The 26,118-nt window shown below is 38.0% G+C and overlaps 1 protein-coding gene across 5 annotated transcripts; it reads left to right on the plus strand.

Annotated features, from left to right (window-relative positions):
• The first annotated feature begins 771 nt into the window (after positions 1–771).
• Positions 772–24,976, plus strand: LOC115424474 (zinc finger CCCH domain-containing protein 7B-like). 5 transcript variants are annotated; one of them, XM_030141757.1, is made up of 24 exons: positions 772–996; positions 2,938–3,005; positions 3,138–3,174; positions 5,436–5,481; positions 5,758–5,955; positions 9,402–9,560; positions 9,836–9,916; positions 10,683–10,742; positions 10,826–10,880; positions 11,016–11,191; positions 13,691–14,246; positions 15,087–15,148; positions 15,247–15,340; positions 15,835–15,996; positions 17,406–17,620; positions 20,384–20,484; positions 20,584–20,765; positions 20,945–21,030; positions 21,261–21,415; positions 22,433–22,538; positions 22,753–22,861; positions 23,711–23,847; positions 23,935–24,104; positions 24,254–24,976. In XM_030141757.1, exons 3-24 carry the CDS (start codon positions 3,152–3,154, stop codon positions 24,432–24,434), a joined length of 3,114 nt encoding a protein of 1,037 aa, XP_029997617.1. In that variant the 5' UTR covers positions 772–996; positions 2,938–3,005; positions 3,138–3,151; the 3' UTR covers positions 24,435–24,976. The 5 variants fall into 5 exon arrangements, with proteins under 5 accessions (XP_029997617.1, XP_029997615.1, XP_029997620.1 ...); XM_030141758.1 differs by lacking the exon at positions 772–996 and adding an exon at positions 1,017–1,191; XM_030141755.1 differs by lacking the exon at positions 5,436–5,481.
• The last annotated feature ends 1,142 nt before the right edge of the window (positions 24,977–26,118 follow it).

A 26,118-nucleotide genomic window follows, 5' to 3' on the forward strand; every position in this document is an offset into this window, starting at 1 on the left:
TTAGATTTTCTAACGTGGTAAATAACATTTAGTTAGATTTACTTAAATTATTTTAGTAAATTATTATTTTAGTAAATTTGAGTGCAATTTCTATGATTATTTATTTTCACTTTACTGAATGATGTCTGTCATTGCAAATTTACATACATTTATGCACAACTTGTTAAAAATGTCTTACACATTTTAACAGTGACTTAGGCATTATCCTATTCATCAAATTTTCATTCAATATCATTCATCATTAAACTTTTTTTTTACTCATCAAATCAAATTTTAAAAAGAAACTAAATTAGGTGAAAATTTGCAAAAAGTGACTGAAGTGGCTGTGATTGAAATGGATCATCTATGAATTTCTTTGACCTTTCATGATAAAGTCTTATCCAATATACATATTGCAGTGGAATAGACTATAGTCAATATTATATCAATATTAATATGTAGTGATAATATCAATATTTAGTGAATTAAATTAAAAATCAAGTTTTCTTTTTATGACACTAAACGCACCACACAGATATCTGGTGACGCATGCCATAAAATGTGACGCAGCTTAGCGCCGTGTGAACTTGGTAAGGTTTTAGGTTTCAATAATTAATTTAAGTAATTTAATTTTAAATGGAATACGCAAGTACCTGTTTAGTGGTAAAATAAAACTATGATGAAGAATAATTGTTTGAATTGTCTACAGTCAATGTTAAACAAGAAAAAAACAGAAGGGGTTTGGTTTGTAGACCTCAACAAGTGCCTGTCAGACTGCACTCAGGGCTAAGTGAGTCCATGTGGAAGGGCCAATGTATGCGCCAGGCCTGCAGGGAATCGAAACTTAAGCGGGACTGCGGAGTGCCAAATATCTATGGTGAAAACAGATACAAAGTCTCGGTGGATATCTTCCTCCTTGCTGTTGACCACCATCATTTCCCAGTGTTTTATTCCGCTGTGACAGATGACACGCCGCTGAACTTCTCCTCAGTTCAATGAACTTCCCCACTCGGTCGGGTAGGTGTGTCTGAAGTTGTCCCACTCGCGCCATGACAGTAACAAGGAAACATATGCTGCCGGAAATGTGTACTCTGCATGTTAATACTTTAAGTAAAAGGCATCTCGAGGAATTTTTCTGACGTTAAAGACAGAGACCCAGTTGCCCTCTGCCTTTAGGCATTTAGGATTTGTCATGACTGACTATCTACAAAGGTAACTTTACAAGATCTTTTAAAGGAATAGGCTATAACTACTTTTTCTCAACTGCTTCTCCTTAAATACACGTTTTGGGTGAATTTTAAGCTTGCACTTGAGTATTTCCATTTTATGCAGCTTCATGCTTTGGCTCAACAACATCTCCGAACTAAAAAATGATACTTTTTCCTGCTCTAAATCTAGCTGACAGCTGTAGTATATCCTACAGTATACCACACATTAGGTTAAAACATTTACATAACACAGGATAGTTGAACTTTTTCTGAAACCCACTCCAGTTATACTTAATATGGAAACCTTAACTTGTTGAACTTACTTGATCCCTATGTTGAGCTCTGGTGTCGCAACTTATAACTGAAACTTAATGTAGCTGACATTCATGTTGGAAAGCCTTAATTACAAGTTAACATGCTGATCAACACCTGTATTATATTAAAATACATGGTTTCTGACTCGGTTACTGTTGGGTTGATCACTTGTATTCAGTAACTTAAAGTTATCAATCAGGCTAGACAAAGACCCTCTGTGTTAGCTAGCTATATAAGACCACTATTCACACACGACCTTTGTATGTGTCTTTGCAGACTTTATATGGCTGCTCTGGTGTGGATTATTTTGCAAAAACTTTGATAAATGCAACTTAAGTTCAAGTTTCAGTTTCATTTATTCAGATTTCCAGCACACTTAAGTTTCCCCTTCATGTACAATGAAAACATGTCTGCTCATTGTGAATGTCTAATGGAGGATATTTTGACAAAATTCTCTTCTTTCTCTAGCTAAATAAAGTCTTACAGCAGTCTTTGCTTTACTGGAAAATGAGTAGTCACAAAACTGAAAATTGTTTTTCTTAGCATATGAAAACCTGACTTTTTAGAGATATATGTTTCTCACACGATAGCAACATTACAAACATGGGATCTTAAAGAATATGATGCACTGATGTAGATTAAACTCTCAAGAGTATATGAATTGTTAATTATAGATTTTCTTGTGATCAGACAAGTAGAATTGAGGAAAGATGTAGGCTATTTTTTTTTTATTTTTTTTTTTTTACCTGCTAACAGTTTTAAACAAGTCACACCAGGAGGCGTTTGAGAGCTCTGATAAAGGCTGAAGCTACAGCCAAAACCATCAGCAGGAAAAAAAAATATCTTTCCTCAATTCTACTTGTCTGATCACAAGAAAATCTCTAACATTTGGAATGGAAGACATAATGAATGTAATCAATCTAGTACACAAATTGTTAAAATGAGCTCAGCCTTGAATATCAGTTGTAGTAAGTGCGAAATGTACAGTAATGGACAATCTAGAAACATCCTCTGTAATTGTAAAATGCTGACCTGGACCATTGTACTGTATAATGAGTACTTTTACTTCTCTTCAAGTACATTATCCCAACTATACTTGTGCTTATCTAAGATCTTGAATTCAGAACTATTACTTTTGGTGGTGTGTTTTCATAGTGACATTAATACTTCTGCATAAAGAATGTGAATTCTTTTCCCTCACTGAAGGCCAGCACCACTTGAGCTATTCTGTCCCCCTTTTGGAATGGTACATTCCATCCTCTGAGTGTAGTTAGATCTCTTTTTCACAGGATATGACATTTAGATGGCTGTTTGTTCCTTTTTGTTGTCATAGGAAACAGGCGTTCATCAGCTACACCGCTAATGTTAAAATGACTCAACCTTTGTTACAGATTCATATTTTTCATATGTATCTTTGTCCTTTCTCCCCCCTCAGAAGACCAGCATGGACAGTGCCAGACAGAAACGCAAGGAAGAGATAAGCAAAGCTCTGATATTTATACAGTGAGTATTTTTTCCTCCCAAGGCCACCCTGTTAGAAAGTGAATCCTCCCCTGCCCAAGACTGTCTGACTCATATCACTGATAAATAATGGGCCTCGTGTTCTTCTAATAGACTATAATTCTTGTGTTGCAGGTCTTCTCTGGCTTATGCTGAGCCTGAAGGCTACCAGGTACCAGCAGTCATTATAAAAAACAGGGTTATAATGAATCTCAACTGTGTGTTAAGTTTTGGTTTGAGACACAGACCTCCCACTTTGTTCCCCTTTTTAATCCTGGGAATTCTTACCCTTTCTCTTTGGTTAGCTAGTTAGTTAGTTAGTTAGCCAGTCAGACTAGTGAGTAAAGGGAGACAGACACAGACTAGTTTGGAAATTTGGACCGGGTAAAGGGAGACAGACACAGACTTGTTTGGACATTTGGACCAGGTAAAGGGAGACAGACTAGTTTGGAAATTCAGTCCAGGTAAAGGGAGGCTGACAGACTAGTTTGGAAATTCGGACCGGGTAAAGGGAGACAGACACAGAGTAGTTTGGAAATTTGGACCGAGTAAAGGGAGACAGACCAGTTTGGAAATTCAGTCCAGGAAAAGGGAGACAGACACAGATTAGTTTGGAAATTTGGACCGGGTAAAGGGAGACAGACTAGTTTGGAAATTTGGACTGGGTAAAGGGAGACAGACTAGTTTGGAAATTTGGACCGGGTAAAGGGAGACAGACTAGTTTGGAAATTTGGACTGGGTAAAGGGAGACAGACTAGTTTGGAAATTCAGTCCAGGTAAAGGGAGGCTGACACTGACAAGTTTGGAAATTTGGACTGGGTAAAGGAAGACAGACACAGACTTGTTTGGACATTTGGACCAGGTAAAGGGAGACAGACTAGTTTGGAAATTCAGTCCAGGTAAAGGGAGGCTGACACAGACTAGTTTGGAAATTCGGACCGGGTAAAGGGAGACAGACACAGACTAGTTTGGCTTTGTGTATTTATTTGACTTCTGTGCAGAAGGAACCAAACCAGCGAAGATGACAGTCAGGCAACTGCCGAGGCGACTGCTGAGCACACCATCGTCAGGGTTTTATATGTACAGAAACAAAGAATTGTCAGTTTGATTAAGGTACTTCCAAGCGAAATCAGTTCTCATCGGGGACAAAGTGTCTTTGATATATGATGTTGCCAAACACGTGACAACACAACTCAACAGATGTTGCTGACTCAATGAAGTGGTTGATGTTAACTGACGGCTCATGAAACCAGATGGCACACAATCAAGTCCTATATCCTAGTACAGACTAATAATTGTCATTACAACATTAGGCCATTTGATTGCAAGCACAGATCGTTTATAATATTTTAAGAATTTAAATAGCAAACATTGGAATCCGCCGTGCTCAGCAGAATAAAGTTCAGTAGGAATTCAGCAGGATGTTAGTGGTGACTATGTGATGTAATTATATCCTCGAAACTCAATTTCAGGGATGTAACGGTTTTACCCTGACTGCCGCCGGAGATCCTTCATGTGAATGCGATAACTAGGACAGATTTGATTGGATTTCTTCTCCCTTGATAACCAACATAGGGGACCCCTAGTGGAAGAACTCTATCGATTTCAGCTTCTTTATGAGTTTTATAGGTCATCCAAATGGGGGCGCTTTAGTTGGAAATCAGTTTTTTGGACATAAATCAAGCAATAATAGGCCGATTGAGATCAAATTTGGTTCATATTGATTGTCTTACAAATGTCCATTTTCTCGCTGCCATCCAGAGTTCATATGGTGTCATTTCCATTCATTAGGTGGAGTTCTGTATGGAAAAATGGGTTCTCTGACCATTTTTCTGCCACTATCAGGTCGATGTAGCTCAAATTGAGTCCATATCGATTGTCTAACAATTATTGTGGGTAGATTTTGTGTATTGGGGTGATTTCGGAGATATGCCCTTGCTGTAGGCCCCCGACAATATAAGCCTTGTTATTGTTTAGCTGTATGCTTGATTTACTGAAATCAGAGGGCTTTCGTCTTTTCCTCTACGATAGATAGATAGATAGATAGATAGATAGATAGATAGATAGATAGATAGATAGATAGATAGATAGATAGATAGATAGATAGATCGATCGATCCCAAACTGGAAATAACAGTGGCTCAGCAGCATGAGACAGTAAAAATACAATACAAGAGGAAAGAATAGAACATAAGAGCAAACCCACTCTACATTATAAATTACAAGTATAAAAACAGACCTGGGAAGGAACCTGGATAATTAAACTGAAAGGAGCAAAATGACATTTAAATGCTTGGTGAAAATACATTTATGGTCTCTATTCTTATATAGCACCTATTGGCCATTAAAGGGAATTTCATGTTTTTTCAAGTCTTAATCAGCAGAATGATCACTGCAAAATCAATTCCTTTATCTTGCCATTTCTCCATTGTAGCTCAAAAAACACAATGTGTTACAGCGGCCAGTATTTCACATATGAAGTAAGTGTCTGACCTGGAAATGAAGCAGAATTTTTTTTCTTTTATTATCAACATATATGTAGAAGATTTTGTTACATCCTGTTATGATTTGCTTACTGGCACCTGTATCAGTTTAATAAGTCTCATAAGTCAAAAAAGTCCTCTCTTTTTGTTCATTACCTTCTTGTTGTCATGGCAGTATTTGACATGTGGTACCTCATATTAAAATAAAGTAAAATGCTGTGTATAATAAGTGAAAACCAGCATCTCCTATATTCTTACTTTTCCTCCACTCAGGACTTCTTGACCAATTTGGTGTGCAACCTGCTTGATGAAGGCAATACCCTGTTCGAAGAGAGAGAATGGGATCAGGCTGTGAAGGAGTTCAGTGAAGGCCTGAATGTCTCAGAGTACGCTGCAGCAGAGGAGATCCATATCCCAGAAGCTTTGCTGGAGAGTTTGTATGTCAACCGGGCTACTGCCTATTACACCATGGTGAGATACAATTGGTACTGTGTCTTCAGAAACACTCAGAGAATTTTTTAATGAGTGTCTCATTAAGTTACTATCATTTTAGCATTGAAAATTAATGTATTAGGTAAGATTACATCAGACTTACCATCATATCCCAGATGTTTATGGCAAATGCTTCTCCACACCCAATTCTGATCTGAGGGCACATCGTTAAACCTATGGAGCCGGATAAACATGGCTCAGCCCATTATAATAACGGGTTATTAAGTAATTTTCAAACCTCTTTCACCTGTTAAACTGTGATTGTTTTACACATTCAGTCAACCAATGAATTCAATATCAATATGCATGCAGCTGGAACCTGACCTGGAAAATCTGTCCACTTACAACATCTGTTTGCTGTCAATCTAAGTCTGATGCCCCTTTGGCACTGTTTAGTAAAAGCTTTGTTATCATTTTTCCATTCAGCTGCTTGCTGTCAGTCACAAAACCTGCTGAAGACTGAATAAGAATGCTGAGATTAGTGTCTGTCTGTGCTCATTGTAAAAGGTCAACTAGCTTTTATTACTGATGTGTAACCATTTTAGACCATATTTAAGCTGGACAACTGCAAGTCCAGCTCAGACTTACAAGGCTGGCTCTGAGAGCTTGTATTTTCTCAACTGTAATCTTGCAAAATTACAGTTATTGTGATCCCTCGATCAGAGTGTTGGTGATTTCTTCGTCTCAGAGTGCTAGTAAATCCTTTACAAACCACACACCCAAGGACGCATATAGCCAGGAATACTACATACTTCTTTTACTGGGGGACAGTATAGCCTTTTCAGAATTATGTATTCATGAATGTAAGCCCCAAGTTTCCAAAATTGTCTGTGAGGGGAAAAAGTGCCTCTAAATTCTACCTTCCATTAAGGCTCTGCTGATGATAATGATTTCACGATTGAGCACTTAAATTTGTTTTTTTGTAAATTCATTTAAGTTTATATAAAATGGTATTCATGTTAAGTCGTGGAAATTTTATCTGCAGGCACTATCGACAATTTTGAATGAGCATACAAAAAAAAACTGATAGGTTGTAAGCAAAATCGATTGTTATTACAATAACAGAACATACACTTGCATATGGATATGTCAGTGGCGAGCCAGATGAACAAGGTTTTTTAAGGAGACATGCACATTTTTCTGCCCATATTAGGTCATCCTCCCATTATGTGTAAAATACTTTCCAATGGAGAGAAGCCATAAATTAGTTTTGTTGTCAGGTTAAGCTATTTATGTCACATTCCATATGCACTGCCCTTTCACTACACAGTATCTCTATTGCAAACAGATGACAGCCCTGTCTACATAAGCAGTTACAGTTATTTTGAAGGTCAGCAAGTATTGTATAATGATAAAACTGCACAATCTCATAGATCTCCCTGTCAGTACTTGGGGAAAAATCATATTGGGTTATATTTTCCTTTAATTTAGAGATACATTTTCATTTGACTGTAGTCTGTAGGAGCCTTTTAATTTTGTGTGTGTGTGTGTGTGTGTGTGTCTAATACCATGCATATATTTCCTGTACTTTTCTTGGTATATTTGAACAAAAGTGGCTTATCATGTTCATTACAACACCGCAACATCAGTAACGCTTTTTAAAAAAAAAACAAAAAACTTTTTCATAGAGGCTGTTGTTGAAGAAGTCTACAAAATGTTTGGCAAAATACGGTTTTATGGACAGACTCCTCACCCCCAAACCATGTCTGTGTGACTGAAGTAGCCCTTCTTTTTGTTGCTGCTAATTTGGTCATTCTCCTGTTGTTTTCTGTTCTGTTACCTTAAGTCTCCTTCATGTCTGTTTGCACTTAAGAGTGTGATTTGCAATATACAACATGAGAATTGATAGACATATTCCTGCATTATTATATTGCCCTGCTTTAATTTCCACCCATTTTTATTAGCTCATCAGCCGATAGGCCTTGAGCTATTGTGAAGGTGCTGTGTCTTCGTTGATGTTGTCTTTGTTAGCAATTTCTTTTCTGACAGAACTACTGGTCAGATTCATTTAGAATTTTATATGCAACTTTCTTGGGATAATATCTCCAAAGTTTGATCACAGTTTTGAGAAATTCTGATTTCTTTAAATTTTGCTGAATTTTTTAAATACAAAAAATTGCTTTTACTTATAATGGGCCATATTTTGATGGCTTATAAAATGGAAATGATTACAGATATCAATATAGTTACTGTTGAGCACCGATAGGAAGTCATATATGGACTTTTGTTTAATTAGTTGAGTTATCCTCCAGTGAAAGTACCACCCACTTCTATTGGGAGATTAAGCTCCTGCATCAAGACCGCAGGACTCTAACATAACTAACGTAACTCTAACAGCCTCACAAATTCAAGTTGTGATTCTTGGTAGAACATGCTGGTGAGATACAGGGCCATTGGTCCTATTTTTATGGATCTATTGAAAATTTTGAGTCCTTCTTCTTTGATGCATGCTGTTCTCTCAGTTTCATGACAGTTGGTACAGTAGTTTTTGTTTAGCCCTGCAAACAAACTCCTTGTCAGGTGTGATAATCCAGTAATCAAAGTTGGTAAAGACATGATTCCAATGTTGAACACAATGTCAAAACTAAATTTTTGGTTTTATCTATATTCAATTCAATAAAACATTTTTTTTAAAATAATCTTTTTATTAGGACACATTTTCAGTGTACATATCTTCTCAGCACAAGTATTAGCATGTCCAGTTTTCCAAAAACCAACTAACAACAAACAAAAACTTAAACAAAAAAAAAAAAAAAGAAGAAAAATACCCCCCCCCCCCCCACACACACACACACACATTGGTCCACATTCACTTAATTACGAGTGTTATAGCTATTCTATTCTGTTATGTTTTTTTCTATAGTTGATATATCAAAGTAAGAGAGGAAAGGTTTCCATGTAATGTAACATTTCTCAGTTGATCCTCTGAAAGAAAATTTGACCTTTTCCAGTTTCAAGAAAGACATTATGTCCGTCATCCAGGTGTGTTCGGCTGGAGGTTTAGGCAACTTCCAAAGAGGGAGGATACATCTACAGGCAATCAAAGAAGCAAATGCTAACACATTTAGTTTCTGTGTGGTGAACTTAGGATAATTCAGGGGGACTCCAAACATGGCAATAAGTAGGCAAGGTGTTATATCAGTGTCTAGAACTGTAGACATAACCGTAAAACAATTTTTTTGCCATTACACAGATTCGCTGAAGCTATTTCTAAAAACAATATCCATCTCTCTGATTTACTGCCCCTAAAGGAATGTGTCAAGCTGTAAATTAGGTGTGTTTTTCAGGCCACCAAGCTGCATACCAACATACACTCCTTTATATCTGCCCCAATCCATATAAAAAAAACAACAACAACTTTGAGTCGATTAATTGCATAATCAAACAAGAGTCCTTAATTTTTTTCTCACTTGTGTTTTCCATAGGGGGAATATGATCAGGGTGTTGCGGACTGTGACGAAGCTCTGGAGGTGTGTAAGGAGAGCTACAGGGCACTGTACAGGAAAGCACTCTGTCTAAAGGAGCTGGGGAAGCACAAGGAGGCCTACAACTGCACCACAGAGTGTCTGCTTATCAATCGTCTGGTAAAAGAAATTTACGAATGTAGAGTTTTGATAGTAATGAGGATAACACAGTACCAGCAGAGGGAAATGAATATAAATCTGGTAATTCTAGTACAATTTTGGTATTAAATTACTCATGCTTACATTGTACATAGATAAGTTTTTAAACAATAATTATACTTATAAGAGGAAGACTAGTTAAATAAGTTCTGTGGATCAGTTCCAAACTGGTAATAAAACATGGTGAATGTCACAGATGCAATCAGTTCATTTTTTTTTCTCTATTTGTTTTGCAGGACAAACCGGTGAATGACCTTGCACAGGAGCTGGCTGTCCACTTGGGATTAAAAAATCGCAAACCCTATGTCAGTGCAAAGGTCAGACAAATGATTGTTGTTTAGATGTTTGATTCTGTAGAACAGATGAGAATATTAGCTTTTGTTTCATCCAGCAAAACTCTGAAATGCTGTACATCTGATATTCTGAATCATTTTAAGGGCAGGTAGAATCCAGAGATGTCAAAGAAATGTCGAACACAGTGTATACTGGAAAAATGTGACAGTAACACATACTTCTATGTGTGTGTTTATGCACATACTTCTAAGATGTTGCTTGTATTTTACCAGTGGGTTATAGGCAGTGCATTCTTCTGTTGGTGTCTGTTGAGGAGGCAGTGTCAGACAAAACAAAAACTAACAACAAACAAAAACTAAAAGCTCCATTTTTGGATAGAAGGTGGACACTGGGGACTGTGGTGGAGAGATGCACACTGAGTAAGGTGGAAGGCATCTCGGACAGTCCAGGCTATCGTCTTCATCTCATTCTGATAAACCAGAAGAGCGGCTGCAGTGGGCGACTAACCTCACTGCCCCTAGAGTCTAAAACACTTCAGTCTGATGATTCAAGGATTAATGATTGCTCCTGTTTGTTTTGTTTTCTGTCTTTCTTTCTTTCTTTTTATTGAGCTGATGAAAAAAGTGAATTTGCCCTCGGGCATCAATGAAGTTTATCTGTATATGTATATTCTCATAGTTTAGATCGTCACACTGCCTGTCCCCATGTGCACATTTGTGTTTCCATTGTCTTTGTTGGCTCATGTTCATGTTTTGTCTAATGTCACTTGTGTTGTCTTCTGTTTCTCAGAAAGATTTTTCTCTAAAAAGAGTTGTCACAAATGGAGACACAGCTGCAGAAGCCCACAAGGTACAGTTTACAGATGTTTCTCTCAGACATAACTTTATTTCTGCTTGATAATATTTTAACTTTTTTTCTTTTCTCACCTGTAGGTACCCAATGATCATGTAGAAAATAACACAAATCCTCTGACTGGGATTGTACCAGGTGTGAATAACTTCTTGATTAGATCATCTTACATTACATTAACAGTCCAAGCCTCATCTGTTTTTACTTCATGGACTTTAAAGTTAAACTCAAATGATTAAAAATAAAATCGTGGGGGGGGTTACATCTCATCAGGCAGTGTTCCCAGGATGCCTCAGTCCCTGATTCTCTCCAGAGCTAAAAGTTGTCAACCGTCTGGTGTGTCTACAGTGCCTGACAGTATGATGGACAGTTTGGACGACTGTGAGCTGATGGGAGATGACTTGGACAGCCTGCTCGACTCCTTCCCTAATGAGCCAGAGCCATGTCAGGTAAGGCTGTGTGTTTGTGTAAGATTTCTACACCAAGTTTTGTTTTTGGTAGTTGAGAACTTTGCCAGAGGGCCAGGAAAAACACGGCAAATCACATTTTTTAAAAAATTAAATGCATTGAAGTCCAGTGTTAGCTAATTTACAACAAACTGCATATACACAAATCAGCCATAATATTCTGTCCACTGACAGGAGAAGTGGTAATAATATTCAGTATTTCATTACAATAGTTCCTTTCACTGGGTTGGATATACAGTATTAGGCAGAAATTGAACATTTAATCCTCAAAGCTGATGTGTTGGAAGTAACAAAATGATCAATATAAGGAACTGAGTGACTTTAATAAGGTCCATATTGTAATAGTGGTGACTGGGTCAGAGCATCTGCACCTGGTCTGCAGTGATTAGTACCGAACAAAACTAGACTGAAGAAGGATATCACAATCTCAGCACAAGAGAGCATCTGTTTGATATGATGGATAAATAATCCAATCCGTGGAGGTCCACTTCTCTACTTCTAGGACTTCACGGATCTGCTGCTAACATCTTGGTCCAGATATCACAGCACACCTTCAGAGGTCTGGTGGAGTTTAGGCCTCAGGTCAGAACTCTTTTTGTGGGAAAAGCTGAACTTACACAATATTAGACAGGTGGTAATAATGTTCTATTCCCACAGATGCCTGATTGGTTGAAATCAGGTTGTTGGGGTTTTTTTTAGATCTTTTTTATTAGGTACTAACCACTTTACACTGGGAATAAACAACAAGACCTAGAGATGCTCTGACCCAGTGATCTGACCATCACAATTTCTTCCTTGTCAAAGTTGCTCAGATCCTTACTCTTGCTCATTTTGATTGTTTCTAATACATCAAATTGGAGGGCTGAATGTTCACTTGCTGCCTATTACATCCCACCCACTGACAGGTCCTATTGTAATTAGATAATCAAAATTAATACCATTTGGCCTATCGGTGGTCAGAATGTTATGACTGTGTGGTGCATTCCTGCTATAGATTAAAAATTACAACTCAAGTTGGTGTGATTTCTGATTTTTCAGTATTTGTCATTATGTCAGGTTTTGTCAAAAGAAAAGCTGTCCCACAACAATGGCGTCATGTCATTAAATTCAGCTGTTTTTGCATTAGTATTAAGCAACATAAACATAATATTACTTAATTATGGATAATATTGTTCTTAGAAGACAACACAAGTGAGCTGAAAAATGTACTTAATGTACCGTGTAAGTCATTACAAAACTGATTACAATGCAGGTTCAATGTCATATAGCCAGTCCTTTCTTGACAGCACTAAAGACAGTGTTGCCTTTCTCCTGCTTTTCCTCTCATATATTTAGTGTTTATTTGTGGTTGTCAAATCAGCTGAGAGGAATATTAGGTCCTTTCTTGCTGTAGGGACTTATTGCAGTTCCCACAACCTTTTCAGGGTCTATCTAGGCCCTTTTTCGTCCATTTGGACAGCATAGAAACTTGGAACCATGGGCCACAGTTCCTATAACCATTTTAGCTCCTACTCCCAGGCAGGGCCTTTTGATGGTCATCATAGGAACTCATATGATGTAGGTGTTTGGTGATTGGTAGAACTCAGGCCACGCCCATTGCCAGATTTCTGTTTTTGCAGCGCTGCAATTTTTAAAAGTAACTGTTGCCATTTCTCAACATCAAGAACGGAGAGTACGGTCTTGGTAAGAACGTTCCCAGAGAACAGACTTTCTAAGAACACAAGTCTCTCTGTAATTGGAATGGCTGTACTTGTGAACTTTCCTCCCTGTCTCTGCTGTATTTCCATCATTGACTCCCCAATGTATTTTCCTTAAATCACCACAATGTCACTTGATTTGATTTCAATACATTCGTGCTAGTATTTACATGTCATTTTACATTTTGTATATTTTTCAAAACTGTCATGTATTTCGTTGGTTCAGCCAGACCGTGGTGGGGCTCCCATCCTGGCTGTCACTGTCGCAGATGTTTGCATCACACCAGTCCCTACGCTGGTCCCTTACTGCCTGTGTGGATGCAAAATGAAACAATTCCCATGGCGGAGGGTAGTTCCTAGAAAGAAATTCGAGGTGGACAGTTCTTGAAACTGTGTTCTTAGTACTTCTCTGTCCAAAAACACCTATTATTACTACCAAGTGGACTCAGTTGCTGCACCCTCACTCATGGGCTTTGGGAGTCTCATTTCTTCTTTCTCTGAAACTGAGACACCTAGTGGTAAAATCCGGTATATTCTGTTATACACTGTTACTGCATCATGATCTGTTCATTCAGGTATCTCAAACTCTAGCAGTTATGGCTAAAAATGTGTAGAGATGACCTTTTTGGCCACCAAAATCTAATCAGTTCATCCATCAGTCCAGGTAAATTTTTGTCTAATTTACTTATTTATTTTGTTTGCTTGTTATGTTTAGAATTGAATTAATTTGTGAATAGAGAGCAGGTCATCTATGGTCACTCAGATTTTTTTCCATCTTTTCCAGACCCCGCTCCATGCAGCTTTCTCCGTCCCGATCCTGACATCCCCTCGCAAAGCCACAGCCCCTTCTGTCCTGCCAGCTCCCACTCCTCAGCTACCCCCGGCTTTCTTCAACTCCCCCGTCAGTCAACTCAACTCCTTGGACATCTTTTTAGACAGTGGGGGCGGTACCTCCACACTAGATGTTCTGGACGACCTCTCGACCACACACGGCCTAGATGCTTTAGATGACTTCCCCTCTGGAGTTAGAGGTAGTACAGACAGTCCAAACAGACTGACCCCGACGCTAGATGACCTGGATGACTTACTGGATACAATACCAAATACAACAGAAACGCCCAAGTCCACAACAGAGCTGGACCCCAAGAGAGAGTACCATGTAGATTCTTTGGAGACATTCCCCAATCTCAGACCTCAGAGCGGTGATGTCTCTAAAACTAGTGTAAATACTGTGAACTATCTTGACTCCCTTGATTCCCTGGACTCATTTTCATCAGTGGAAGGTGCAGCTTTATCTGCCATCTCAGCTGTGGACTCGGTCAACGATTTCCCATTAGCAGGTGAATGATATTTTATTGGCCTCTTATGGTGTTTTAACAGCTAAGACTTGATCTTCAGCTTTGATTCACTTTTTTTTTTCTTTACAGTTATTTTAGCCTGGGCAGCCATCCGGTTTTCTCAGTGTATTCAATACTGAGAAAACAGTCTGGAATTGGGCCAGTCATTGTGAAATATACATCTATGCTATACCGAACCAATCACCAGTCTAGGGAGTGGGTGTTTCGCAGTGTGTCATGACAGACTTCCTTTTGTCACAAGTCAAAGTCAGTTCCAAGTCCGCAAATCTCTTTACAACTGTTGTCTGTTGTTTACTTGATTCAAAAATAAGGGTTGAATTTCAGATTGCACCCTGTATTCTTAAATTTCTCTGACAAAAGTGTCTAATCCATTTTATCTGTGATTGGTTTACTCGGTGCCCATTAGTCCCACCGTCATATTTGGATTCAAGCCTTGCGATTCCAGATTTCTCATTGAGAAAGACAGATGGCTGGCCAGGCTACAGTTATTTAGCTTTTAGTCCGTTGAAATTGAATTATAGGGGAATGAAGTTTATGGCATTAAAAAAAAAACACACACAAGTCACAAATGATGCTACTGACCTTCAGAATGTTGTCTCTTTTAATATCAACTTTGAAGCTCAGCATTCAGGTCAAAGGTCAAGAAGGTTGTCTAAAGGACACAATTTGAGGTTTGACTTTCCATGTTTGAGAAGTATTTGCTAGATTCAGTAGTAAAATCTGGATAATTGAAATAGCACCATTATTTCTAACATGTAGAGTAGCTCTGTTTTTTTGTAATTTGTATATAATGTATAATTTATTTCCTCTTTTTTTTTTCAGGTATAATAGAATCTCACAGAGTTGCTGCTCCAATAATGCAATCTCCAAAGAGTAAATACAAAGTAAGGATGATTATTTGGCTTGTGCTATGAGTGGATTTTGTCTTTTTTTTTCTTTTTTACCATGAACTAAAATTGTAATCTTATTCATGGCAATGGAGGAGAGGAATAACCAAGCCCCAGCCACAGTCTGTAATCCCCTGTCATCCACCCATGAGTTCATGCAGGCCTGCTCTGCTTGTTTCCCTCGACAAGGTATGTTGGCAGTGTGGAACTGTCTCAAGCTTACAGCGAAGTGTAGTCCAGCTAAGTTTACTACAGCCAAAAAATATAATTTACCAAGAAGGTAATGTTTTCATCTGGGTTTGTCTGTTTGTTTGTTTGTCTGTTTGCAAGATAATTCAAAAAGTTATGGAAGGATTTTGATGAAATGTTCAGGAAATGTTGTTACTGGCACAAGGAACAAATGATTAATTTTGGGTGGTGGTTGACTGATCTGCCTTGGTGGACGTCTGCTCTCTCCGAGTGCTTTTCTAGTTGTCATTGTTACAGGAGCAATACAAATGTGATAAGACATAAAGAGCAAAATGACTTTAAGATTTGTAAGTAAATTAAATGGAGACTTAGGACAAATAACAATCTTGTAACAATGAGTCATTCATAATCATAAATGTTTAACAACATTTTTCTCATTTTTTTCTTCATTTTGATTTACTTAATGTCTAAACAGTCCTGTTTTTTATTTTTAGGTGAAGGGATTTATACTTTTGTTCATAAACCAGACCTGGTCCACAACTGCAAGCGAGACATTTTGTTATGCAGGTATAAAGCAAGCTTTTCTTCAGCGTGGACTAGAGTGAGACCGATCCCTAACTGCCCTGCCTTCGCTGGACCATTTGTACTGTGCAAGGGTAAGGATAACCAAATTAAATGTATTATTACTATCAGGAACTTTATTGCTAATAAAAAACTTAAATCCTTGGGAAAGGGAAGGTAGTGTGTTAGTATAAAATAAATGTTAATACATTCACTTTTCATAAGCCCCGTTTACACAGCACTTCTGTTACGGGAATATTTTGCCTTTATTTTGGAACTTAATCAAACCAAAAGCCCACGGTCCATCAGAGCGGATTGTCCCGTGCAGGGTGGACTGAACAGTACACGGTTTTCCCAAGTACCGTTGCATCCCTAGTCTCTACTCATAGCTTGTGGCCATTGGTGAGGATGTGAATGTAGATCAACCCTGTAAATTGAGATCTTTGCCTTTTGGCACTCCACCACAACAGCATCAGTGTTACTGCTGATGCTGCTCCAATCCACCTGTCAATCTCCTGCTCTATCCTTCCCTCACATGTGAACAAGTCCCCAAGATACTTTAACTCCTTCACTCGGGACAACTCTTTCCCTGACCTGGAGGGAGCATTCCACCCTTTTCTGGCTGAGAACCATGGCCTCAAACTTGGAGATGCAGATTCTCATCCCAGCTGTTTCACACTCAGCTGTAAACTGCACCAGTGCAACCTGGAGTTTATTCTTTGATGAAGCCAACAGGAGTACATCATCTGCAAAAAGCAGAGATGTGACCCTGAGTCCACCAAACTGGACACACAATCCAGTGGCACTGTCCCTGACCTACAAGTGATGTTGAAGAGCCGAGTCAACCAAGACAGCAAGTTCCAAATTTCAATTGAATTTGAATCAACAAAACCCCAAATGGCAAATGAACCCAAACATCAAAGTTCTTAATTTTAAATTCTAAACATCAACATTCTAAATTTCACATTTATTTCAAACTTCTAAATTCTGAATTTCAAATAAACTTGTAAACATCATCATTCCAAATGTCAAATGAATTCCAAAAGGTCATTTGAAGTCCTAAATTTGAAATTCTGAATTCTAAATCAAATTTCATGTGAATTCCAATCGTGGGCCTTTGTATGTGTGTTTGTATTTCAATCCAACAACAGTATCATACAGTGTATTTGACTGCAGCAATGGAAAAACTCCAGTCTCTAGTCTGAGCAGTATATTGCCTCTAGAACATTCCTGTAGCATTTTGCAAAGGTACGGGTGTGTTCGAGGTTTTACAGTGCAATTAAACAGAATCAAGAAATACAATTAAATTTTCCATTTTACAGCTTTTTGTCTAACAATTGGCAGTTACTTTCCTAATACAGTTGCACTTTCACTTGACAACCGCCGCACTCTCCAATGTTTATGGAACACAGAGGAGGGGCCAACTTTGAATAGCTATGTTTACAAACACCAAAAATTTTACGTACTGTGATTTTAACATGCTTTAGTTTATTTTTGTGTTCAGAGCTTCAGAAATCTGGGGACAAGGGCCTGTGTAAATACGGAGAAATGTGCACATTTGCTTTCAACCCATTGGAGATTGACGTTTGGACTCTGGAGAGGAAGGGGCTGCTTGACAGAAGATTACTGTTTGAACCATCATCTGCCAAACAGGACCCTATAAACAGCATTATACGCCTTCTGAAGGACCACAAGGGCATGTTTATATTTCTCTGTCAGGTTAGTGCACTGTGTAATTTTAAAAATGACAAAGAATGTTTTCAAAACATGTACAATTTTCACTCTTAAATTATATCGTTTTGTATTATTCACATCATTTCCATTTGTTACCTCACACTGTTATTTAACTATATCGTCCCTTGAGAATCAGCTGGTTCTATGTCCACTTTTTGCAGAAATGGAGTTAAGCATATCAGGACATTCTAAAACCATTAAAGTTTCTGTCCCAAAGTTCTTAGCTCCAAGCTAAACATCTACACACACTCACACCTAGAAACATTTAGTTCTATGTCCTGAGTGGCACTCGTTTCAAATCAGGTAGTTCTATGTCAAAGAGGACCCAATCAGGGGCCATACCTGGATCATCTGACATTTGCTCAAAAAAGATGCATGCTCAGAAAATACATGGAGGGGGTCTCAAATTGACTGAGACATGTTTACTTTATGCCGTTGATGCCTAAGTAAGGCATTTTGATACTGGTAAAAGTTTTAAATGATTGGTCTGAACAGGGCTATCATGTAAATAGTTTTGTTTAATGTTTGTTCAAAGTAGTCCAGTGTTCAAATTTGGCATTTTTAAATGGGCAAGGCTGTCCCGGAGTCAGGTCTGAGAAGGTGGCTCATTGATAAACTTGTGTATTTGATAGTCATTTTATATTTGAGTGTATGAGGCATTTTGACGCAAAATTTGGCATTTCTGGATAAGTTTTATTTTTCATACTTTTATTCTTTCGTACTAGATTTTGGTCAAGTGGCCAATATTGTCCCGGCCTCAGGTTCAAATGAGAATTTGGCTCATTTACAGACTTATCATTGATTTGATATAATCGTTTTATCTGTGAATGTATATTCAATTTTGATGCAATTTTTGCATTTTATACACTTTTTTTCTCATTTTTATTTTTTGTTATGGATTCTGGTCAAATGGGCAGTGTTGTTCGGTGTCAGGTTCAAATGAGAATGTGGCTCATTCATCGACTTTTATCTATGAGTGTACGAAGAATTTTCAATACTCATCAATCCTCAGACTTAAAAAGGTCGTTCATGGTGTTACACATCATTTGGCTACATTCCACAACTAATTCTCCTGCCTTTGAGGATTGAAGTATGGCTGGAAAATGGTTGTTTGCCATGAAAACTGAGTTAACACAATTTATGCAGGTACTCCAGGTGTCCTAACACGTTTATTCACCATTCTACATTTAATGAAAAAGGATAGATGTGCTCATTTTAGTTGTCAACCTTAAATAAATGTGGATTGGAAAACACTAGCAAAGAATGTTTTTTTATGTTGCATTTTGTTACATCAGTATAAAATACATGTAATCACTGACTAAAACATCCTTAGTTTGTTCATAACTTTTTAAAAAACAACTCTGGTGGACATAGAACTTCCTGATTTCGATCATAAGTGAAACCTGTTGACCAGGGGCAACTTACATACCTTGGAATCAGAAAGTTCTATGTCCATTTTTAACTTCTTATATCTCTAAGCCTATGGAGATTTAGAACATGTTAACAATATGTTTAGGGTACCTTCCACAGTCAACACTATTCCACACAAAAAGATGATTGATAACTCTCCAAATATCAGAGATCAGACAGGTGAAATTTTCAAACTACGTTTTCTCAAAATGAGGAAAAGTGGACATAGAACCAGCTGATTCTCAAGGGACGATATGTTGTGACTTCATATCTGTGTCTTGGTTCATAACACTTGTCACAATCCATCAATATGCATTAAAGCTATACCGTATGATGTGGCATTTTTACACTTTTCTTTTGTCATCTTAAAATGCTCCTAATAAGTGTGTGTCAAACTAAAATGTAAAAGAAATCCACCAGGTATTGAAACTCAAAAATGTTTAATTCTCATATATTTCTAATAAAAGTCTGACCAATCATTTTAGTCGGTCCGAATAAAATAATTGGCCGAACCTGGCTGAGCCTCCTGTCAATCATCCATTACTGCCGTCCAGCATCCGATCCATTATCTCCGTCTCACATCCGATATGTGTCCCTCTGAATCTGACGCTTCACTCGCGCTGCTCCTGCTGTCACTGACCACAGTCTACTGTCTAAGGATGTGTATGGATAGAACTGACATGCACATGTGGAAGGGGAAAAACTGATTTATGAACAGAAACGACAACTGAGGGGAACAAACGGGAGTCTGATGAATGAAGGATGGAGATAAAAGTCCGGAAGTCAGCTGTACTGGACTGAACAGGTCTGCATAAAGCTCAGCTTTTATGACGGTGGGACTCATACAGGTACATGTACATGGTGTCACACATGTAAGATGATGTAGGATGATAATTGTATGGACTATGAAACTTCAAATGTCCACGGAAAATTCGCGGAGGCCGCGCGTTCACAGTGCACGCGCCCATCCCAGCACTGCACAGACCAGGTCTACTGATGTAACAGGAGCCGCGGGCCCGCTGCAGATGGATGATGCATCTGATTACTGAGGGAGGGGTCTGCGGACACGCCAAAACGGACCGGACCTCCGCCTCTGCTTCCTCCTCCGTTTCCATCGCGCATCAGATGAGAGTAGGAGGAGCCTCAGAGCTCACGCAGCGGGAAGGGGGCGGGGCTTTGGCGGGTTGTTCATGTTCAGACTTTTACTAAGTGCTGTGAGAAATGCCACATCGGTAGGTATAGCTTTAAGTTAAACTCTTGAGCTGAAAATGTCTCTTTTTTGTGACCCCTACTAAAAATGTGTCTTTTTTGTGACTCCTACTTTTATTTTGTCTCTAGGCATGCTATGATGGTAAACCTACAATCATCAGTAAACGCAGCAAAGACAATCACACCATCTGCTCTAATACGAATGCTCGACACATATTTGATGCTAATAAGTGAGCATGATTACAGTACCAGAACCACTGCAAGTCACCATACACTTATCCATGCCCGTCTTTATTTCTCATATTGGTCTGTCCCTCTGCATGCATCAGGTGTTTGGCTTTTGTGATAAAGACCCCCAGTGTGAGATACAGAAAGGTCCGTCCACTGAGCGTCCTGTGCTGCCTTGATTTGTGTCATCACAACATCCGCTACGGGTGCCTGAAAGAGAACAACTGCCAATTTGCCCACTCTGATATAGAGCTCAAAACATGGAGGGTGCAGAGAGACACAGGTGCACATTAATGAGAATTACTGATTTGAAAGGGCTTGGTTTTCTCTTCAACTTTTCTGTTTTTTATTTCTTTTATTCAATTTTGGGATCTCAAGAGGGTGTAATTCGGTAGTGTAATTGTAGTTTCTCTGTAAGTATGTGACTTCTTTATTTGAAAATGCGTTTGTGTGATTTTACAGGGATCAAACCCGATGAAATTGTCAAAGTATCAACAGATTACTATGAAAAGCAGGAGCAGAGTCAAAGTAAACAAAAAGGCAGTAAAGTAAGAAACCTTTTCATCATTGGTTTACAGCTTCAGTGTGTTTTTCCAGCATACAGAACTGTCATGATTTGTATTCACTGACCTTTTCCTTCATTTGTCTCTGCAATTTCACTAATGTCTGTTTAATTAAAGGCTGGAATAAATCTAGTTTTCAAAATTCAGTCCTCTGAGAGTAACATACAAGTTTTTACTGCATCTTCAATGATAACAGCTGCTTATTGTTTGTGCAGATGTCTGTTGGAGGTGGTAGAAGCAAAGCAAGAGGAGGAGGAGCTGAGACGAGTCTTGATATGAGGATGAGGTTTGCCTGCTCTCTCTGCTGGCCTGGCCGGATCAGTGAGCCAGACAAAGCCCTCAAATATTGCACTGCCAAAGCCAAACACACGTGAGTGAAGATATTCTTCCAAATATCTTGATCTTGAAAACTTGTTATCTATGTTTGACAGGTTTTCAATAGGTCCTTTCAAAAGTCTTAAGACCAATAATCTGAATTTTAGGAAGTAGAATGTCTCGAATAAGATTCAAACTGGTATTGATCACAGTCTACCAAAAATATAAAATGAAACAGACATGGAACCAGTAATGACAACTGCAGAATTTATCAGATCACATCCAGTTACGGTGTTATGATGTGGTTTGTGGGCTAACATGGCGTCTCCACTCATGAACAAAAAGCAACTTGTAAAAGTAATAATTAATATTGTTTTTACTTTCTCAATGTTCTGCTATGTTCCAATAATCCAATATGGGTGTAAGTTAAACAAGATCACTCATTAGGACAGCGCATTCGGCTGCTCGTTGTGTGTGTGTGTGTGTGTGTGTGTCTGTCTGTCTGTCTGTCTATCTATCTGTCTATCTATCTAATATGCATACATACATACACCAGGAATTCCGTCCAAGATTTTTGTCCACCCGATTTCTCGGACACTATTCACCCAATCCTTTTGAACTTTCACATGCATGTTCTTTGCCACTAGGAGATATGCAGTGCACAGATTTATGGTTGAATTTCAGTTTTTGGATTTTTAAATATTTCAATATTCAGATTTGACACACGTTTTTTTTACATGTACCTTACTCAAGTTTTGCTTTTTTTTTTTTTTTTTATTACAAATTTTTGAAAAAAATTTCAAGAGATTGCAAGTTGAGACTCAGTGAGGAGGAGGGGCAAAGTGTTGTGTGATCGGGTGAGTGTAGTAGTACTCTGTTTGTATTAGTACTGTTTACTTTGTGACTTGTTTTTTTTTTCACATTTAAGACTCTTGCAGAAACCCTGTGTATGACGAATAACTTCTGTCTGTCATTTGTGTGCCCCTCCTCTTTATTTATCAAATATAATTAGGATATAAATCATGTTATGCTCTTTCGTTCCTGTGTCTTCTTTGTGTGTCTTCATCTTCAGGTGGACTAAAGACAGACGAGTATTGCTGGTGTTGTCCTTGGAGAGAAGTAAATGGGTTATGGTCCGACCCCTGCCACATTCCAAGAACTTCCCAGTGCAGTATGATGTAGGCCTGTTTCTGATCATGCATGCATCAAAATGAGTAGTTTCATCACAGCACTCACTCATTCATCACATAGTGACAAAGACGAGCTGTTTCTAATCTTTTTCTTTTTTATTACTTTTAAGTCTGTAACCTGAAAATTAAATATTTTCCTTCTTTTCTCATTATGATGTCACTTTACATTTTACTGGATGTTGAGCTTTGTGTTTTGTGTTAGATATGTACACAGATACTGGACAAAGGGAAATGTAACTACATTGGAAACTGCACATTTGCTCATAGCCAAGAGGAGAAGAAGATGTGGATGTATATGAAGAATAACGACTGTGAGTGTAAAATAGTTGTTTTACTCTGCCATACTGTTTGATTCTGCTTTTGTGCTGGAAATTTGAAGCAGACATTATGAGCAGAGTAGTGATTTCATTAAGATTAACAAATTTTTGTCATTTTGCTGAAATTCAGGTCTTTCTTTTAATGACATTGTAGTTTGTTATTATACCAAAGATCTTCATTGTACAAAATGGTTCACTTCCTTTGAGAATCAGTGAGAATGCAGTGTACAGTGGGCTATTTTTAGTAATAGGGACAGTAAATGAATAAGGTTATAATGCATTAATAATACACTAATATCACATATTGGTAACTACTATCATTATTATCACTCGTTTTATTTTCCCACTGATTTTCCCTCCAGACAAAAACAATGTAAATTTCCTGATCTGTGTATTTTTGAAATGTCATTTTAATGTCAGAATTTAAAAAGTGTCTTTAGTGAAGCATCTTATTCTTAAGGATCTTTGTTTATAGACCATTGTTCCTCAAGAAACAAGACAAGAAATCTGGATAATATCTCTGTGGTTTTTCCTGAAGTTTCTACTATTTTTTTCCAGTAAAGTTTTTTTTTCTTTTTTGGGCAGTTTTCCTCAGCTAAAATTAAGAATCTAAGTACAGAGGGTGTTGTATATTATATGGATTGTAAAGCCTATTGAGGCAAATCTTAGATTTGTGATATTTGGTCACATAAGTAAAACTGAATTGAAATGCATATCTAAATGCATGATCTGAAAATTCACATAAAGAGCACCACATCCAGTGGTTTCCACCTTAATTTATTGTCTGCTATCATTACTCAACTACTTAAAGGTGAACAGAGTGGTTTGTTTTTGTTTTTGCAGTGCTGGACATGCAGCAGATATATGACATGTGGCTGTCACTATCTGCCCAGAACCGTCAAACAAATGGATCTGTGCTCACCCAGTCTGTCCCAGAAGAGAAATTCATTGTCATGCCTACTGACTATGCTGAGCCAATGGTGTGTAAATATTTTTGCTTCATTTCAAAGATTAAAAGAATATATAATCTTCAAAACTAAATGTTCTACATCCTGTTGGTACTTTAGAGTGGCTTCCACTGCGAGCTATGTGGTAAACACAGCAACAGTGAGCGGCAGTGGCAGAAACACATCTCAACTGAAAAGCACAAAGACCGTGTATTCAGCTGTGAAGGACAAGATGAGTCTCTGACGTGGAACTACCGTTTCCCTGCCAAAAACTTTGAACTGTGCCCCAAGTAAGCATTTCCTTTATTATTTCCTTCTAGAAACATTTTGACCATATAACGGTTGTGCCTTCTGTTTTGTGTGTTTATTTGTAGTTACACTCCAAACAACAATAAAAGTAGGGAAAGTCAGACTCTGTATGATTCTGTACATTCTACAGGTTGAATGGTGACTGTCCTGATGGTGTGTGCTGTGACTACGCCCACAGCCCGGAAGAGCTGCAGGAGTGGATTGAGAGGCGAGACTTACTGCGACATAAGCTCGCTAAAGCCCGTAAAGACATGCTCATCATGCCGCATGAGTCTGACTTTGGGAAGTACAACTTTCTACTTCAGGACTGAAAACTTGTTATGTAACTCTCGGAAGATGTGATTGACATTCAAAGTGCTGCCAAATGATCACTGAACGGGACAAAATATGTCATGCACTCTTTCCTTTAAAACAGTTTTGATTTCCTGAAACACTTTGTGGGGAAACTAATATAGCTAGTATTAATGCTCATTCTCATTCAAGTCTCTGGAACAAACCCAGTGTTCAACATAGATATTCCCAAGGGATTCATGTTTTATCCAATGCATTTTGTGTCCTATGATACTGAGTCTAAATTCAGATTAATTTGATATTTTCTTCTGTTTGTTTCCTTTTAATACTTACTGTGCAGTGGCATGTATTAGGACAGACATAGTTCACTAACAGTAAAAAAAAATAAAATAAAATAAAATGATTTAATTCACCAAAGTTTAGTAATATTCTGTTAAGTGGAATATTTGCCTCCGCCAAGGAGGTTATGTTTTTGCCAGGGTTTGTTTGTTTGTCTGTCTGTCTGTTTGTCTGTCCGTTAGTGTGCAACATAACTCAAAAGTTATGGACAGATTTTGATGAAATTTCCAGAGTTTGTTGGAAATGGGATAAGGAAGAAATGATTAAATTTTGGTGGTGATCGGGGGTGGGGGGGCCCGCAGGGGGGCCCATTTCCAACAAACCCTGAAAATTTCATCAAAATCTGTCCATAACTTTTTGAGTTATGTTGCACACTAACGGACAGACAAACAGACAGACAAACAAACAAACAAACCCTGGCAAAAACATAACCTCCTTGGCGTGGGGGGGCCCACGGGGGGGGGCCACTGATCAGCCTTGGCGGAGGTCTGCGCTCTCCGAGTGCTTCTAGTTGGTGTTTAATTTTACTCAATGTTGAATGTGGAAAACCTTAAATGTGCATGAAAAGCTCTTCACAGGAGTGATTTTTCAGTTCATTACAGTCATTACAAATAAAAACTGTCATTAATAGTGTTGTTGTCATTTAAAAGAATGGTTTTCAAACTATTCACAGTTGAGTACCCCCTGAAATATATACTTTTTAGCCAAGTACATTCAACTTTCGCTTCAGTATTTTTGATCTAAAAAAAGTGAGGTAAAATTTATTCCTTTGCCAAAGGTGTCTGTTTTTATTTTCAAATCTTTTTGAACAAACAACATATAGTTAACTTTAAAATATTAAAGATAACAAATCTTAAGTAAATTTTGTGTGCAAAATATAAACTGAAAAGTGCCCTCTGTCATACATGGACCACCATCTGAGAAAGACTGGTCTAAGAAATATTTCTGGCAAAATTATTTGACTTCCTTATAACTGAATAAGACGTAAATTTAGGACCTGTGTAGAACTGATGGCAGAGAATGAATAGAAATAGGTACAGTTGTATGCAAACATTTGGGCACCACTTGAGAAAAATAGCAAAATTTAGTGATTCAGTAGTTATTTATGTATTTATTTTTGAAGCAAAGACTGGGAAACAAGACTTACCAGCAGCATTAACATATAGTTATGTTTTATTTCAAAATATTGAATGAAAATAAAATATGTATTTGTGATAGATTCAAAAGTTTGGGCACCCTACACACTCATCTCTTAGTATACCCCCCCCCCCCTTTTTTTTTTTTCCAGATTTCACAGCATGTACATGTGTTTGTAGCCAACTTAATATCTTTAATTTCTTGTATTTGTGATCTCCCATTCTTCCT

This window comes from Sphaeramia orbicularis, chromosome 8 (assembly GCF_902148855.1).
Source record: "Sphaeramia orbicularis chromosome 8, fSphaOr1.1, whole genome shotgun sequence".
Classification (NCBI taxonomy): Eukaryota; Metazoa; Chordata; class Actinopteri; order Kurtiformes; family Apogonidae; genus Sphaeramia; species Sphaeramia orbicularis.